This window comes from Mesoplodon densirostris, chromosome 9, assembly GCF_025265405.1.
Source record: "Mesoplodon densirostris isolate mMesDen1 chromosome 9, mMesDen1 primary haplotype, whole genome shotgun sequence".
NCBI lineage: Eukaryota > Metazoa > Chordata > Mammalia > Artiodactyla > Ziphiidae > Mesoplodon > Mesoplodon densirostris.
The window spans coordinates 28,079,410-28,095,961 of NC_082669.1; the positions used below are offsets into that span (position 1 = coordinate 28,079,410).

A 16,552-nucleotide genomic window follows, 5' to 3' on the forward strand; every position below is an offset into this window, starting at 1 on the left:
TGGACTCTCAAGGCAGGTGGGGAATGTCCATACCAGGAAGGGATGCTGAAGAACCCACCACCACTGCGTTAACTCCCTCCCCGGGGCCGGTGCACAGACAAATTCAACCCTGCAAGTATGGCACATGCCCAGGGAGGAAGCAGACCCGTCCAGAAGCGGCCACTCGCTGGGGAGGTCCAGGATGGCGGCCGAGAACATAAGGGGCCAGGACAGGTGTGTGAGCGGGCAGCGGGCGAGGGCAGCCGTGCCACTCAGAGCGGGAAGCTCGCTGCTCTCTGTGGCCCCCACTTCCTCTGAAAAGGGGGGGGGGTTGGGTGTTCCAGTTTCTTTTCAACTCCAAGTAATGCCACAAGGAGTTGAAAAGCCCTGATGTTTGGCTGCTGAGAGCACCATGACCCTCCGCATCAACGCTTGATGCGAGCAGAAGAAAATAGAAGCACACCTGCAGGATGCCAGGCAGAGATTCAACACCACTGCTAACCCCAGCGGGCTGCACAGCAGTGTCCCTGCACCTTCCCCAGCCAGAGCCACATTTCTGACATGTGACACACATGGAAATATTTCTGCATGAGAGGACATCCAGAGCAGAGGAGAGGAGGTGGGTTTCTTACCGGGAGCTCCTTTGTACAGACCGCTGGGGCTGCCCATCTGCGGCCCGGATGGGCTGAACGGAGGATAACGTGGGCTTCTTGTCACTGGAAGGAGAAAGCAGAGTGACGAGCTGTTCCCTTCTGCTCCCTGAAGGGGTGGGATTGCACACGACGAGCTCTGCTTCTTTCTTACCATATGGCGTTTCTGGAGACACAGGAAATGCTGGTGTGGGAGAGATGGACTCACTGCCACTGCTGGTTGGAGAGAAGATCCTACCGTCGATCACACCCAGGTCTGGGGGATACGTGGTGATCACCGCCTGAAATCGGCAAGGGGGGTTGGTCAGGTGAAGGCCACTTCCAGACAGCTGGGGGCCCCTGGCACCCACTGAGCCAACCCTTGTCTGAGACTGGGGACAGGAGGCAGCCATGGAAAACTAGAAGAAGTTTCAATAACAGTCAAGGTAGAGGGAGGGGTCTTGTGGTCAACATTCCACAGCTCTTAAGTGGAGTTAGCAGAGAGTTTGTGCAGCAGAGGGAAAGCGAGCGTTAAGTGAAAAAAGCAGGGTAAACGAATCGTCACCTGCAGTGTGTTCACAGATACATAAAATTCCCAATGAATTAAAAACACAGGCAGAGAAAAGAGGCTGGCAGGACATAGCCCAGATATTAACACTGGTTCTATGTGTGTGTGTGTGTGTGTGTTAAGACTACTGGTGACTTTCTTTTCTCATCTATTCTGAGTTCCAACTTTTACACCTTGAGAGTCAGTGAAACCCTAATTTCAAAGGGTTCATCGTTTGGGGGTTCGCCAACCTGTCTTACTTCAATTCTGAATAAAAGCCTTAAGCACGCCTCCCCAAAGATGCTCTGTAGATCTCCCCACGGAGCACACATCCATGCTGACCTGCTTTCTTCCTCCCTCTCAGGGATGCCGGGAGGCCGTGGGTTGGGGACTTGGGGTCCTTGGCGATGACTTCTGTTTGCCCTTTGCTGCTGCTGTCCACCCATGGAGCTCTGAGACCTCTACCCTCATGACCCGCCTGCACGCTGGGCCCCTCATCCCCATTCTACAGATCAGAACACAGAGGCTCAGATGACTCCAGTGAGTGAGGTGCACGCCTGCACGGCTCTCTCGGGAGAGCGGGGATCCCACCCAGGGTCCCGGCTGATGCACAGCTGGGCTCTTCCCAACACCACCTGCCTTCAGGGAGGAACTTCGTTTGTGAGACGGGGATGAAGGCGGGCGGGGAACTGAACTGGCGATCTGGGACGGGGCTCAGGCCAGGTTCTGGGTGGCGGTGTGTATACCTCTTTGGCGCTGTCTGAAGAGAGAAAAGGCGCCAGGCTTGGGGCCTGTTCCGCGCTGGTAGTCTTTCCCCAGCCGCATGTGGAGAAGGCTGGCTGCTCTCCAGCACTGTTGTCATACTGCTCGAGGCTCAGCTTCCGGAACCTTCCGCCCAGTGGCTCGTCACCTGTTAGGAGAGAGACACGTGGGCTGCAGGCGCTTTCATCATGGAGGAGAGCACTGACCCGCAGTTAAAACTGACATTAAAACTTCTCAGAGGCATTCTTTATTTTATTTTTTCCAGTTCCAGAACATTTTCATCACCCAAGATGAAACCCCATCCAAACCCATTATGGGGAGCGTTCACTCCCCATTCCCGACCCCCAGCTCCTGGCAACCACTAATTTACATTCGTCTCTATGGATTTGCCTATTCTAGACACTTCATGTACATGGAATCACACACTCCACGTCCTTTGCTGTCTGACGTCTTTCACCCAGCGTGACCCTCTCAAGGCTCATCCTGTTACTGTGTGAACTGGCCGTTGTCCGTGTTCCTGGCTGTTTCTCCCAGCATCAGCTCCACCAGGGAATCGTGCCTGGCCGGTTCCCCAGGGCCTAGAACAGGGCCCGGCACACAGGAGGTGCTCAGGAAGCATAAGGGACAGAGAAACGCTGGGACCCAGGATCGAGGCTTCTTTCCCCTGGCTGAGTGAGCAAGAAAGATTCTTGGTGGTGGTCAAGCTTCAAAGAACCCAGGGTGGGCCCCCTGACGGCCGCAGGCCCTGGGACTTAGTCTGAGACCTCCGCCCGCATAATCCACCTTCCCCTTCTCAGGGCATCTGCGGTCAACTTTGGGGTCAGAGTGCCTGCACCTTGCTTTACGACCACCAAGGAGGTAACAACCACTCAGACCAGAGACACAGAAATCTTTCCTTGAGTCACAAACATAAATACATATCCATTTGCCTACACAAACGGTCACCTTCTTGGTATGTTGTCCTGCATCTTTAAAAAAAAATTTTATCCGTTCTTCGTGACCTCTACGAATCATCTCTTTGTTTATGCTCAATCCCAGTATACACGTATAGTGATATCAGAATTGTTAACCTGTACACTTTTTATTTCAAAGTGTCAAAGATACTCTGTATTTCATAGCTGGTCCACACTGGTTGCTCAGGGGAGCCACGGGGGCTGCTGCATGTAGACGTGCGACCGAGGGGCATCCTCAGACTCACGGGGCAGGGAGGAAGCAGCCCCGGCGAGCCGGCCTACTCCCTCCGGAACCGGCTTCTGGGCAGGACAGGCACCAGGACGACACCCAGGGCTCTGGGATATGACCAGGCTGGGTGTGACCTACAGCATGCCAGAGCTGTGTGCGAGCCCTGTCTGCCCGCCCCCGTCAGGGCCAGAGTGGCCTGAAGGCCACACCACCTGCAGAGCTTCAGGGCTGAGTGAGGACCCTACACGTGACAGCTTGACTCTTAACAGCGAGGAATCCTGGGGGGAAAAAAGCTTAATTCAAGCACCAACAGTCAGCATTCACTGTCCCACTGTCCAGTGCAAGAAATGTCACAGATCCTCAGCCCTGCTCCAACCAACTAAGACTCACTTTATGGGGGAGGGGGGAGGGGTCGGGGGCTGCAATCGATCTATGGAATCTCACAACTGGTGGTTTGGGAAACCTGCTGCAGGCTGTTAGGATGGCAATGTTTCTATCGATGATGTCCTCTGAAAATTCAGACGTGTTAAGGGTTTTCCCTACAGTTCAGATTTAGGCTGTGTAATCCCTGCAACTGTGACGGTCACGATGACACTGCATTTAAAGGTGGGGTTCAAATTACCAATGCGCGCGTGGCTCAGCTGGAGAGACTCTGCCCACGGCTGTGAACACGCTGTCACGTGAGCATCCCCGGCAAGCCTCGTGCCCCTCCCTCAGCAGGGCCTTTCAGAAGCTGCGTGGAATTCAAAGGCTGCCGCGTGAAGGGAGCTCCGTCCACAGAGGGAGAACACTCAACAGCTGTGTCCAGTGAGGAGAGGAGTGGGACTCCTTCAAGGGCGCCCCACCTCCAAACCCTCCAGCTTCCCGAGGGTCCCTTCCTCGGACAGAGGCCAGACAGGCACAGCCCTCTGTGTCACACGGGAGGATGTCTGCTCGGTGCCATTCAGCTGGTGACCCAGCGGGCGAGATCTAAACCGGGTCTCCGAGTGGCCAGCCCCTCCCAGAAGAATCCTTCCACCCCTCCTGACACCCTCCCTCCGTTTCCAACAGCTGCCCGCTAAGACCCGGCCTGGAGGGGCGAGGGGAGAGGGCATTAGGATTTGGGATTTGGAGGCTCATGTCCACCCTCACCAGCTAGAGGATCAGCTGCAGGACATCCTCCAGCCCCCGTTCCATTATGTGAAAAATGAGCACAATGCTTGCCCCCTTTTCTCCCCTGCAGAGAAAAACTGGGGTGAGGATGAAATAAAATGCGTTTAACACATGCACACTGACACAGCGCCACCGCCATCCTGCGGTCCTCTTCTGGGTCCCTCCTCAGGTTCCTGCCCTCCACGAGACCGGTGCTGCAGGACTGGCCCCTGACAGCCACAGACCTGCCCCTGGATGGGCATCTGGAGCCACCGAGGGAGGGGACGCCGGGAGGCGTGAGGCCGCAGGGAGAGGCTGGCCCCCTGGAGGATCGGGGCCCAGGCACGGGCTCGTGTGCTGTCACTGGGGCAACAAAGGTGCAGAGTGGGGACAAAAGGGGCCCGTGCGAGCCTGGCTGCCCTGAGAGCGGGAGCAACAATGCCCTCCTCCAAGGCTGCAGGGATTACACAGAGCACGGAGCACCTCATCCAAAGAAACGCCTCCACCCAAATCGCGCACTGGGTGCTCAGTGGCCCTTTAACTGACACCTGCAGCCCATCACAGCCAAGAGATCCAGAGCCCGCACTGCTCCAAAGCCTTCCGGACAAGGGATCTGGGGACAGGAAGACAGCTTCTGTTCAACATGCAGGATAATAAATGGTGTTTTGTGGAAACAACACATTGCCATCACTTCAACACGCTGTGTGGCATGAAGCCCCAGAAAGGTGCGGAGAGTGTGGGCATGCTCCCCGACTTCAATGCCCCATGACCTCAGCCCTGTCCTTTGAACCAGAGGGTTCCAGGAACTGAGGCCCCATTCCGTGTACGGCCCTGCATATAAAAACCAGCCAGCACAGCCTCGAGGATGTACTGCAAAGGCCCGGCTATAAAAGCATGTCCAGGGGCTTCCCTGGTGGCACAGCGGTTGAGAGTCCGCCTGCCGATGCAGAGGACGCGGGCTTGTGCCCCGGTCCGGGAAGATCCCACATGCCGCGGAGCGGCTGGGCCCGTGAGCCATGGCCGCTGAGCCCGCACGTCCAGAGGCTGTGCTCCGCAACGGGAGAAGCCACAACAGTGAGAGGCCCGCGTACCGAAAAAAAAAAAAAAAAAAATCTCTCCTGGAAAGTGTTCTTCGTATCAAATACCACCTCGAGTGCCTTCACTGAACCTAAGTAATAGGGCATGTGGTTCAGCAGTTAGGGGTTTCATTCTTCAATAATCATGGATCAATACTTCACTGCTCCCCGGCCTGCAAGAGTGTGGTCACAGGTGGCCACCGAGGGTCTATGTCAGGACGGGCCTGGCCAACGTTGAGAGCAGGGGTTGGGGCACTCACACAAGCTCCACAGGGGACCCCGTTTCCAGGCTGTGACCCGCACGGAGCATCGCTCTCGCCGCAGAGTGTGTCTTCCCTTCCCAAAGAGGCAAAGATACAGGCACCACGGTCATCAGAGGCCAGGCCCCCGCAGGCGACAGACCCTGCCCTCCTATCAGACTGCGGTGTAGACAGGAGGGTCCCCAGCACCACCCCGACCCCAGGGTGATGTTCCTGGAGAAACGAGGAGGGGTGCATGATGCAGCCGCGGCGCCGGGATATGCCCGCACGTGCCCACCTCTGCCCGGGAGGAAAGCGGGAAGCAGAGCCAGGCTGCCTCACAACAGCCAGGCGGTGTGCTGCGTCGTTTCTGCCGATGAGGAAAATGGGGTCTCGGGTTGAGACCTGCCCTATCCCACACAGCAAGCTACAGACAGGGGTTTGGTGCCCGCGGAGCTGACCAAAAACCCCCCACTGCACACTCCACTCCCCCAGGGCTGCTTGTCCTCGCGCACCAGTACCAAGCGAGGGGCGGGTCAGCCAGGAGGTGCACTGTCCCCTCCCACTTCAAAAAGCCTGCTCAGCGCAGATGGTGGCCCACAGGCCTGGGAGGCACGGCCCACCCGCACAGCCAGTGGTGCTTTCGGCACCTCAGTGACTGATAATGGCTAATGCGGATGATGGAAGGGGCACCGGCTGAGACCGGGGACCCTTCCTTCTGCCCATGTGCCAAGGGGCAGTCGATGCCCGCTTTGCTTCTCAAGTCCTCCTACCCCTCAAGTGAATTTCAGATTAACAATGGCTTCTTCCTTAAAATCTCTGGAAACGCCCCCTCTGGCATTTGAGTAAAAACACTGGCTGGGGGTGTAGTTCCCAGGGCAGGTGAGCTCAGAGCAGCCTGGACCAAAGGTAGGAGGAGGCGGGTTTTAGAGGCCTTCCTGTCCGAGAATTGTTGGTCTGACAGTGGAAGTGGGGCTGGGCAAAGGGCATCTGACCCCACGCCCACCCGCTGGCAGACGTCGGCTCCCCAGCCCGCTTGGGCAGGCCGCCTCTGGCCAAGCGCGGAGCAGGTCTGCCTCTGTGCCCACTGGTCGGTCCGACAGATGTCTCGGAGATGAAATGAGGACAACCGTCACCATTGAGCCTGGTCCAGGCTCAATGAGATAATGCAGCAAAAGCCAGTGCAGGACACAAACCCACAGCAAGAGCCAAATGTGAAAACTGCAGCCACCAAACACGCCAGTGGAAGATTCATGCAGTCACTGAAAATCCTGTTCGATGGAATGTGAAGGGAGAAAACATGCTAAAACATTATGTGAAAAGAGCAGTGTGGAAAAGTGAGCATGGGGCATTATATCTATGACTTCATTTTGATTTTTAAAATAAGAAAATGTACCAAAATGTTCACCAGAGGCTGTCTCTGGGTCGTGGAATTCTAGGCACTGTGAATAGTTTTTTTTTAAATATCTATTAGGTTGGCCAAAAAGTTCGTTTGGGTTTTTCCGTAAGATGTTACAGGAAACCGGAACGAACTTTTTGGCCAACCCAACATATCTTCCAAAGTTTTCACTAATAATAGGTCTTACTTTTAAAATCAGGAAAACAAGATCCAGATCATCTTTAAGAAGAATAAGTTTTCTTTACATTTTGTAGAACTCTGAGTTGACCTCACAGACGTTCCCAAGTCTTTCTCTACTAGTTCTAATTCTAGTAGAACTAACTCTGTACTAGCATAGGACACCTCATTTTACAGCACTTCACAGATACTGTTTTTTACAAATTGAAGGTTTGTGTCAATCCTACATCAAGCAAGTCTATTGGCACCATTTTTCCACGGCATTTGTTCACTTCATGTCTCTGTGTCACATTTTGGTAATTCTCACAATATTTGAAACTTTTTCATTATTATTATATTTGCTATGGTAACTTGTAATCAGTGGTCTATGATATTATTACTGTAATTACTTTTTTGTTTTGTATTTTGAAATTAAGGTATGTATATATATATTTTTAGACATAATGCTATTGTACACTTAATAGACTACAGTATAGTGTAAACATAACTTTTATACACACTGGGAAACCAGAAAAATCTGTCTGAGTCACTTTATTGAGACGATATTTGTTTTATGATGATGGTCTGGAGCCCAACCTGCAATATGCCTGAGGTCTGTGCCCGTATTTAGTTTCTATGTGAAGACCCACAAATACAAACATGTTTGGTGTTTGATTAACCTATCATTCTGACAAGTCTGCCGTGTGTGATGGCTGGATCTTCTCATCAGATACAGAGACAATCCTATGGGAGGTGGCTTTCTGCACCAATAAGCTCAGAGGAGCTGTACAAGTTACCTTAATTTAAAGAGAGCAGGACTAGGGTGTCCGCGAGGTTGGGACGTGAGCACTGCTGGGCGGGGTGCCCCACCCCTTGGGTCATCCAACAATGGCTGGATGCAGGCTGCCCACCCTCCCAAGGGAGGGCCTTGGTTCCATTTCACTTGACGAGTTGAACTGTATTCAAGAATCCACTCCATAAATCCGGCCATAACCATATTTTTCCTTCTCAGTAGAGAAATCAGATCCAAGAAAGAGGAAGCAGGAGACTGAATGAAAGGAGGACAGCGTCGCTGCACTAAAGCCCTGTGCCTGTGCCGGCTGGGACCCAGCAGGTGGCTCGGCAAACCGCCCTCTCCCACGGGCCTTCCTCAGGCAAAGGGTAGCTGGAGCCGGTGCCCCTGCCCCTGCCCTGCTCGGCCCAGGTGCGGCCACTAGAAAATGCCCCAGGACACCACCGCCCTCCAAGTCACAGAAGCGGTAGGGTTCCGTGCAGAAGTCGTGGCAACCTAGGACCACAGAGTTACCGACAATCTCCAGTGACCCACACGTCCCTGCACGAGCCCCACTCACGTTCCCGGCTGCGGTCTCCATGGAGGGTCGGTGTGGGAGCGGCTCTTCCTGTACAGAATGCTGCCTGCCAGTCTCGTGCTCGGGGTCTGCTTTTTTCCGCCAACACGTGGCATTGTGACGTGGCCTGCAATGGCCACACAACCAGACACGGCCCACTCCTGGCCAGTCCCTACACTGGTCTTCAGACCCCTCTCCTTTCCTCCTGTCACCGGACACGATGCACTCCAGGCCTCGGGACCCACCTACCCAGGCTGGAAAGGGGGGCAGGTGTCCCCAGGTGTCCCCTCACTGCCACTCCCAAAGACCCGAGAATCTCAGCATTTTAACAATTCACTTTACTCACAGGTAGAGCTGGGGTCAAGGACACGTGCTGGGCCAGAGGGCATCCGGCTTTTCGGGGCACTGCCTCAGCCCAAGACAGGCTTGGGGGGTGGGGCTGAGCTTCCCTATGGGACGCAGGTGCTCACTGAGCCTGAGAGACAAGCAAGGCTTGGTCATTCGGTCATTCAGGCCACTCGTACGGATGGAGCCCTGCTGAGATCGGGGGCGGGTACTGCAACCTTACACGGGTCACCACAAGAGAGTGGCATGGGGTCAGTGCGGGAAAGTTCAGGGGTGCTGAGGAGAGCCAGTCCTCATACAGGGGCACCCGGATGCCCCCACTAAGCCCTGGAGACGTGGGGTTTTCAGGCCAAGACTGCGGGGTGCCCGTCAAGCACTTAGCACCTAGCACTGAATTCAGCCTCATTAGGGAGGTGGGTGACATTGTGGTCGCCAGTTTACCCCTGAGCCAACAGAGGTGCAAGCGGCGACTTTCTCAGACGACTAGAAAACTGTAAAAATACTAGAAAACTGGATTTTACAAAGCCAGGAGCCCCTTGGCTACTCTGCACCGAAATACGGTGAACTCCCAGTTATGCAACAGAGTGCAGACACATGGTCATAGGTAACTCAGAGCACACTTGTATTTTCCTTGCACTGTGCTAGGGCAGATTCAGATTTATCCGGGCGACTATCTGATCCTATATAAAGAGGAACTTGAGAAGCAGCGAGGTGGGGTCATAGCACCCACCCTGCCTGCCCAAATAAAGCTTGCACCTGCGGCAGGGCCAGCACAGGGAGTCACTGCCCAGACCTCTGGCACAGGACACCCGCCTGTCCTTGAAACTCTACAGCAGGGGGAAGTTCTCCTGCCTCACCAAACAGTGGGTCAGCCTCCAGGTGATTGGGACACAGGCGCAAGACGGAACACAAATGTGAAACAGTGATTCTCAAACGTGGCCACACATCAGAATCACACTAAAAATGCTGACTCTCGGGCCTCAGCCCTTCCCTGTGAAGTCACAACCTTCGGGAGTGAGGCCCAGGTGTCAGCATTTTTTTTAAACTCTCACGTTTCCAATACACAGACAAGGTCGAGAACCAGGGCTGGTCTCAACCCTGGATTCACACTGGAGTTACACAAGTGGGGAGCATTTAGAAGAATTCTGACCCCCGAGCCACGACCCAGGCCAATTCAACCAGGCGTTTTGGAGGCGGAAGCTGCGTGGGCACTCTCAGCACCTGCGTTTTGTCAAGTTCCCGGGTGAGTGCACTGGGCAGCCAGGTGGCAAACGCCTGCTCTGACAAGTAGGTGGAAACTCATGAGCTCCTAGAACACGACCTTCATCTTCTATCTGGGCCACTGCAAAGTGAAGCACCCTTAAGCTATTTATTTATCTTTATACGATCATATAAGAATGAAGCCTGCATCATCAAGGCTTGCACGAATGGGTTCTGGAATCTCCCTCGAATTCCTAGGAGCAAAAACAATCACCAAGGATTCGTTTGGATTACTTGGCTCCAGAGTTAGTTTGAGGCCTCCTGACTTCAGCTCATTCAAATAAACATGTGCATCCTCTAGAGAGAGAGTGGAAAAGGGAAAACGACAACAAAAAGCCCAAACACTCTTCCCAGCTTAAATGTTCCCAGGATGACTTAAGGAGATTTTCCTCCCTTAAGCTGAAATAGGGATTGATTCACCGGCAGGGTATATTATTGAAGAGCTGGGTGACATCTGCTGGAAATCCCTAGTCAGAGTGCAGAATGACGTTGAAGACCTCGGCAGGAGCAGTCGTTCCCTCTGGGGTGCCCTCTCTGACCTGACCGACCCCAGAGCCTTAGGAAAGTGTACAGGAATGAGACCAGCGGGCTCCAGCAAAAGCACACCAAGAGGCCGAGTAAAAAAGCCTACCTTTTGGGCTTCCCTGGTGGCGCAGTGGTTGGGAGTCCGCCTGCCGATGCAGGGGACACGGGTTCGTGCCTGGGTCTGGGAGGATCCCACATGGCGCGGAGCGGCTGGGCCCGTGAGCCATGGCCGCTGAGCCTGCGCGTCCGGAGCCTGTGCTCCGCAACGGGAGAGGCCACAGCAGTGAGAGGCCCGCGTACAGCAAAAAAAAAAAAAAAAGCCTACCTTTTGGATTGCGAAAGTGAACACCCTTTCCACTGGGGAACTCCAAAGTGCTTGGTTAGGTGGTAGCATTTCCTCTAGAATGACATATTTAAAAGGGAAATGATTGTGTCCAAAAAGCTAGGAAGCATACCCTTCTACTATAAGAAATTTCAGGAATACGCTCATGTTTTACTCAAAGTAAGCTTGTAATTTAAAGCACAGATGTAAAAAGCTGCACAGCAACCAAAAGGCAAGGTCACTACTGGCCTCCGGGGGTCTCCAAAGCGGACTTTCAAACATCTGAGGGGGCAGTTCCTCGGCAAAGTAACAAAAGAATTGCCACGTGGCCCAGCAGTTCCACTCCTGGGTATTACCCCAAAGAACTGAAAAAAGGGGTTCAAATGAATACTTGCACGTGAACGTTCACAGCAGCTCTATTCACAATCACCAAAAGGTCACCATCCAGCGATGACTGGATAAGCGCAGTGTGGGCTGTCCATGCAGTCGAATATCACTCAGCCTTAAGCCTGCAAAACCTTATGCTGAGTGAAAGAGGCCCGACTCAAAAGGCCACATATCATACAATTCCATTTATGTGAAATGTCCAGAAGAGGCAAAGCCCTAGAGACAGAAAACAGATTAGGGGCTGCCAGGGGCTGGGGGAGTGTGGAATGGGGGTGACTGACAATGGGTACAGATTTCCTTTTGAAATAACAAAAGTGCTCTGGAGCTAGACAGTGGTAATGGTTGTACAACATTGTGAAGGTACTTAATGCCACTTAATTGTACATTTTTAAATGGTTAAAATGGTAAATTTTACATTAGGTGCATTTTCCCCCAATAAAAAAGATCTGAGGGGGTGATTTCTGTTTCCTAGGCTGGCCTGCCCAAGGGTTTTCACCTTGAGATGCACGTTATTTTATTTTAAATTGCTTTCTTTTTATTTATCCTTTAACACGAGTGTTAGGGTGTTACATAGGTTTTTTTAAATTATGTGTTTAAGTAGTTTGCATCAGCTATGACTGATCTCAGGGTAGTGAAGATGGCATCAGAAAACAGATGTTCTAAAAACAGAACCATGGGCTTGAGGGGTTGAGAGCCACAGCTGCAGGCTGGCCCAGGCAGTCCAGAGCCAGTAGGAGAGGCCGCAACTCCAGGCCTCTCAGGGACGTCGGGAGACGCCCGTCAAAGTGACCACGTGGGGCACCCGAATCTGCCTGTTTGTGTGGTGCGGGTCGCTGCAGCAAAAGGAACTGATTCATCAACTCTCAGATTTATAATGTGCCTTTTTTTTTAACTTATTGATTTTTATTTATTTTTGGCTGCACTGGGTCTTCATTGTTGCTGCACGGGCTTTCTCTAGTTGTGGCGAGCGGGGGCTGCTCTTTGTTGCAGTGTGCAGGCTTCTCTTGTTGCGGAGCATGGCCTCTAGGCACGTGGGCTTCAGTAGTTGTGGCACGTGGGCTTCAGTAGTTGTGGCACGTGGGCTTCAGTAGTTGTGGCGCACAGGCTCAGTAGTTGCGGTGCAGGGGCTTAGTTGCTCCACGGCATGTGGGATCTTCCCGGACCAGGGCTCAAACCCGTGTCCCCTGAATTGGCAGGCGGATTCTTAACCACTGAGCCGCCAGGGAAGCCTTATAATGTGCTTTTATGCAATGAAAGAAAGTAGTTGCAACAACAGCTTCCAGCAGTGACCGTGCATTTCTCGCTCTGAAGTCTTTTCCAAACTAGAAGCATGCAGAGCTCCCCGCAGCACAACAAGCCGACTCCATCACTAAATGTGCGCTTGCGGGCATCGGTCCATCCACCACTATTCATGGTCCTAAAGCATCAGTTTGAAGTGGCATGGCCCGTCCTGACCCCTGGGCAGGAACCTCTTTTTGGTGGTCTCTCATGGCACATGAATACCCTGCCTGCCGTTCACCTCCAGTGACAGGACCTCACTGGTGGAGAAAGCCCAATTTCACCTGTGGCAGCAAACGGAGAGCAAGAGTCCACAGGAACATCACCAGAAGCCCTTGGCCTGGGCTCACTGGCCCTCGCTCCACAGTCTCCTTTATCCTGGTTCCCTGGTGGGCCTGGGGAGGAGGAAGTCCGCCCCCCGCACTGTAATTCTTGGCTCCTCTGCTTTCCAGGAGCTCATGAGTGGGGTGGGGGGGTGATGGAAAAGCAAAGGCACAGTCACAGGCCAGTGTTGTCCAGGGAGATGGGGGGAGCCCTGGGCACATGGGGAAGTGACAGTGGTCAGGGAAGCATTTCAGGGAGAATGTGACCCTGGGCTGACCTATGACAACCCAGAGAGCCCGTGACAGGTGGAGGTCACTGAATGAGAGGCCAGGCCGCCTCGGGCTCCCTGAAGGAAGCACTATGCCTCGTGTTCCCAGCCGCTGGCTCCTGTGTGTCCCGAGGGCAGGAGGCATCGTGCAGCTGTACTGAGACTGGTCAGCATTAAACACAGCCTGAAACCACATGCTCTAACTCAGGTTCAAAACAGCATCCAGAGTTGTCATGGTGACACCGATGGGATCCCGCGTGCCTTTGCTCACCGCCTGGCTCAGTGGGTACAGGCCTGATTGGGCAGCTGAGAGGAATAGTGGGTTTCAGGGGACAGTGAGTGGGCAGGTGTGAAGTTAGAGTTAAATTAGCCAAGCTCAGGGACCATGATCAGAGTGGGCAGCCAGAAACTCTAACCATGAACCCCTTCCAGAACTGTGTGGTCAGGACCCTATGCATGGAAGGAAGGAAGGGAAAGAGAGGGAAGTGGCGGCTGGGAGACAGTGTCAGGCAGACACCCACAGAGGAGTCCATGACTTTGAGTGACTCCAAGGGATGCAAAGATGCATATACAAAGCAGATCAATTAAGAAATTATTCTAAGCTTTAAAAATGTACTCGCGGGCTTCCCTGGTGGCACAGTGTTTGAGAGTCCACCTGCCGATGCAGGGGACACGGGTTCGTGCCCCGGTCCGGGAAGATCCCACATGCGGCGGAGGGGCTGGGCCCGTGAGCCATGGCCGCTGAGCCTGCGCATCCGGAGCCTGTGCTCCGCTACGGGAGAGGCCACAGCAGTGAGAGGCCCGCGTACAGCAAAAAAAAAAAAAAAAAAAAAAAAGTGTACTCGCTTTTTTTGTGTTAAAAAACACATAGCATTACGTTTACCACCCTGACCATTTTTAAGTGCACGGTTCAATAATGTTAAGCATATTCAGATTGTTCTGCAACAGATCTCTGTAACTTTCTCATCTCGCAATACTGAATGGAAAATGACTCAGCTGAAGGGGTATGGACACATTTCCTTAAGCTCTACTCTGCTAGAGCTTTTCAGACGACATGAGTGAACCCAAACCCAGACTGCATTAGACCTGTGAGCGTAACACCCGCCATCTAAAGGTTTGTCTATGGCCAGGCCACCCTCACCGTTTGAAACCCACCGAAAGAGAACCAAAATGTAGTTCCAGGGAGTTCACACTTTATGTTTCCCAGAGGAAACCAGTGGAGATCATCCTTCACTCTCTTATTACTGAGGTCGCCTGCAGCTGCCAAGGGTGGGACAAGCCCTCTCCTGCCAAGGACACAGAGCTGCTGGCCCCACACACTCTGCGGCCGGCTCCTGCAGGGACACCAGGGCCTGCCCCCTGGACACAGGAGCACCCCCTGACCTGAAAACAGTCATCTTGTCTCGGAAGGGCGACGCGGAAAGGCCTGAGGGTGGAGAGAAAAGACCTGAGCCCTCGCTCTCTGCTCACCACGTCCCCAGACCACAGTCTGCAGCAGGTTCTGACCCTGATCCGGGACCCTCTTCTGGGAAAGGCCTAAGAACTAACACAGGCTGGCCACGCAGGAAGAGCCCATGGGCCAAGTCTGAGCCTCCGTCACCCGCCCTTTCTGACCTCGAGCTTCCTCTCTGTGACTGGACGTCATCCTCCATCTCATCCGACCAGAGGAACCAGTAGTGCCTTGAGCACGGGCGATGCTGGCGGAGACTTTTTGGTTTTGTGGAGCCCAGCTTCTCCTGGAAGCACGGGGGCTGCCCCAGAGCCTCAGACGTGGAGGAGGAGCCTCGCAGCCCCTGGCCGGGGTCCATGGCGGCCTGAATCCTCTGCCGTGGGTGACGCCGGGGTCAGCCTGAGATGCCCTCCCCAGCCGTCAGAATCTGCGGCCTCGGGGAACAGTGGAAATCCTGAGGGCAGGCACTCTGTCTCATGACGGACGTGGGCAGGGTCCACGCTCACCCGTTCTTCCCTCTCCTCCGTGCACCTGGATTCCCGGTCCTCGAACACACCTGCACTTCCGCACACCTGGGCCCTGCCTCTCTCCAGTATCTGCACAGCCTCCACGGAACTTCCTCCTGGAAAGGCCCCGCTCTCTTCTCCCCGATGCTCCTGGCTCTCCTGTTGTGCCCCTGTGGGCTCGTGCCGCTGCAGCTCCCGCCCGCGCTCAGGGACCCTACACTCACGATGTGGACCCACGGCTGAGGATCTCAGGTTCTCACACTGGATCCCTTTGGTTTGGGTTTAACATATAATTTTTTTAAATAAATTTATTTATTTGTTTGTTTTTATTTTTGGCTGCGTTGGGTCTTTGTTGCTGCGTGCGGGCTTTCTCTAGTTGCGGAGAGTGGGGGTTACTCTTCGTGGCGGTGCGCGGGCTTCTCATTGCGGTGGCTTCTCTTGTTGTGGTGCACGGGCTCTAGGCGTGAGGGCTCAGTAGTTGCGGCACATGGGCTTAGATGTTCCGCGGTATGTGGGAATCTTCCCAGACCAGGGCTCGAACCCGTGTCCCCTGCATTGGCAGGCGGATTCTTAACCACTGTGCCACTAGGGAAGCCCCTTTAACATGTAATTTAAATTGGCAGGCTTTCCACTATCAATTACTGAAAGTTGATACTTATTGTGAATTTCCTTCAGCATAAATGAGTCCTCACGGAGCACTCATGCAGGGACGTCTGTGTCTGTCTGCAGAAGCACATGAGGAGCACAGGCAGTGTCCCAGTGCCATCTGCAAGCAGAACACAGGGTCTGCCAGGGTCTGACAATTGTGGGTTGGGGTTGATGTACCATGACTAAAATATCTTGACAACAGGAAACAAGGAGCCCATAGGTATGAGGAGAACAGAGCTGGCTTCATGCCATCCATGGAATCATAAACTTCACAGATTGAGTCATTTCTTTTGTTACTTGGGTACCATCAGTTGAAATCTCCCCTCATTTAAAAAATGTGATCCAAGAAACCCACCGTTGAGCAGGGCTTCAGTGCAGCTGGCCCAGCATGAGGCCACAGCAGCGCCCAGACGTGCTGTGGCTGAAGCACGGTCTGGTGTCAGCCCAGAGCAGGGGAGCTGCAGAGGTGCTGAGCGCCTACAGGGAGTGAAACGCCGCCACATCTCACCCCCATTTTACAAGGTCTCCCAGGGCTTTCTGAGACCCCACCTCTGAGGGGCCACTCTCGCCTCATGGGTGGGGACTGGTGCCCTACATTGCCCGTGATAAACCTCGCTAAGGTCCCCGTGTCAATTCAGCAGAGACACATGGGTCTTTGGAGGGTCACCTGCATTTCCACCAGCACCAGATCCCCTCTATTTACAAACATTCCCATGTGTCAGTAAACAAAATGAGTAAGTCACTGGCACTGCCCTCCAGGGGTTTCGATCTGGTGGCAAAAACTGAGTTT

The 16,552-nt window shown here is 53.7% G+C and overlaps 1 protein-coding gene across 5 annotated transcripts in view; it reads right to left on the bottom strand.

The window, feature by feature from the left end:
• TNS3 (tensin 3) overlaps positions 1–16,552 on the bottom strand; it is a 235,501-nt gene that overhangs the window by 55,573 nt on the left and 163,376 nt on the right. For all 5 annotated transcript variants that reach the window (XM_060107511.1, XM_060107508.1, XM_060107513.1 and 2 more), the window contains 3 exons: positions 1,902–2,065; positions 784–910; positions 612–695 (listed from right to left, as the gene is read on the bottom strand). In XM_060107511.1, coding sequence (XP_059963494.1) covers positions 612–695; positions 784–910; positions 1,902–2,065 — 375 coding nt within the window. The remainder of the gene's footprint in view (positions 1–611; positions 696–783; positions 911–1,901; positions 2,066–16,552) is intronic.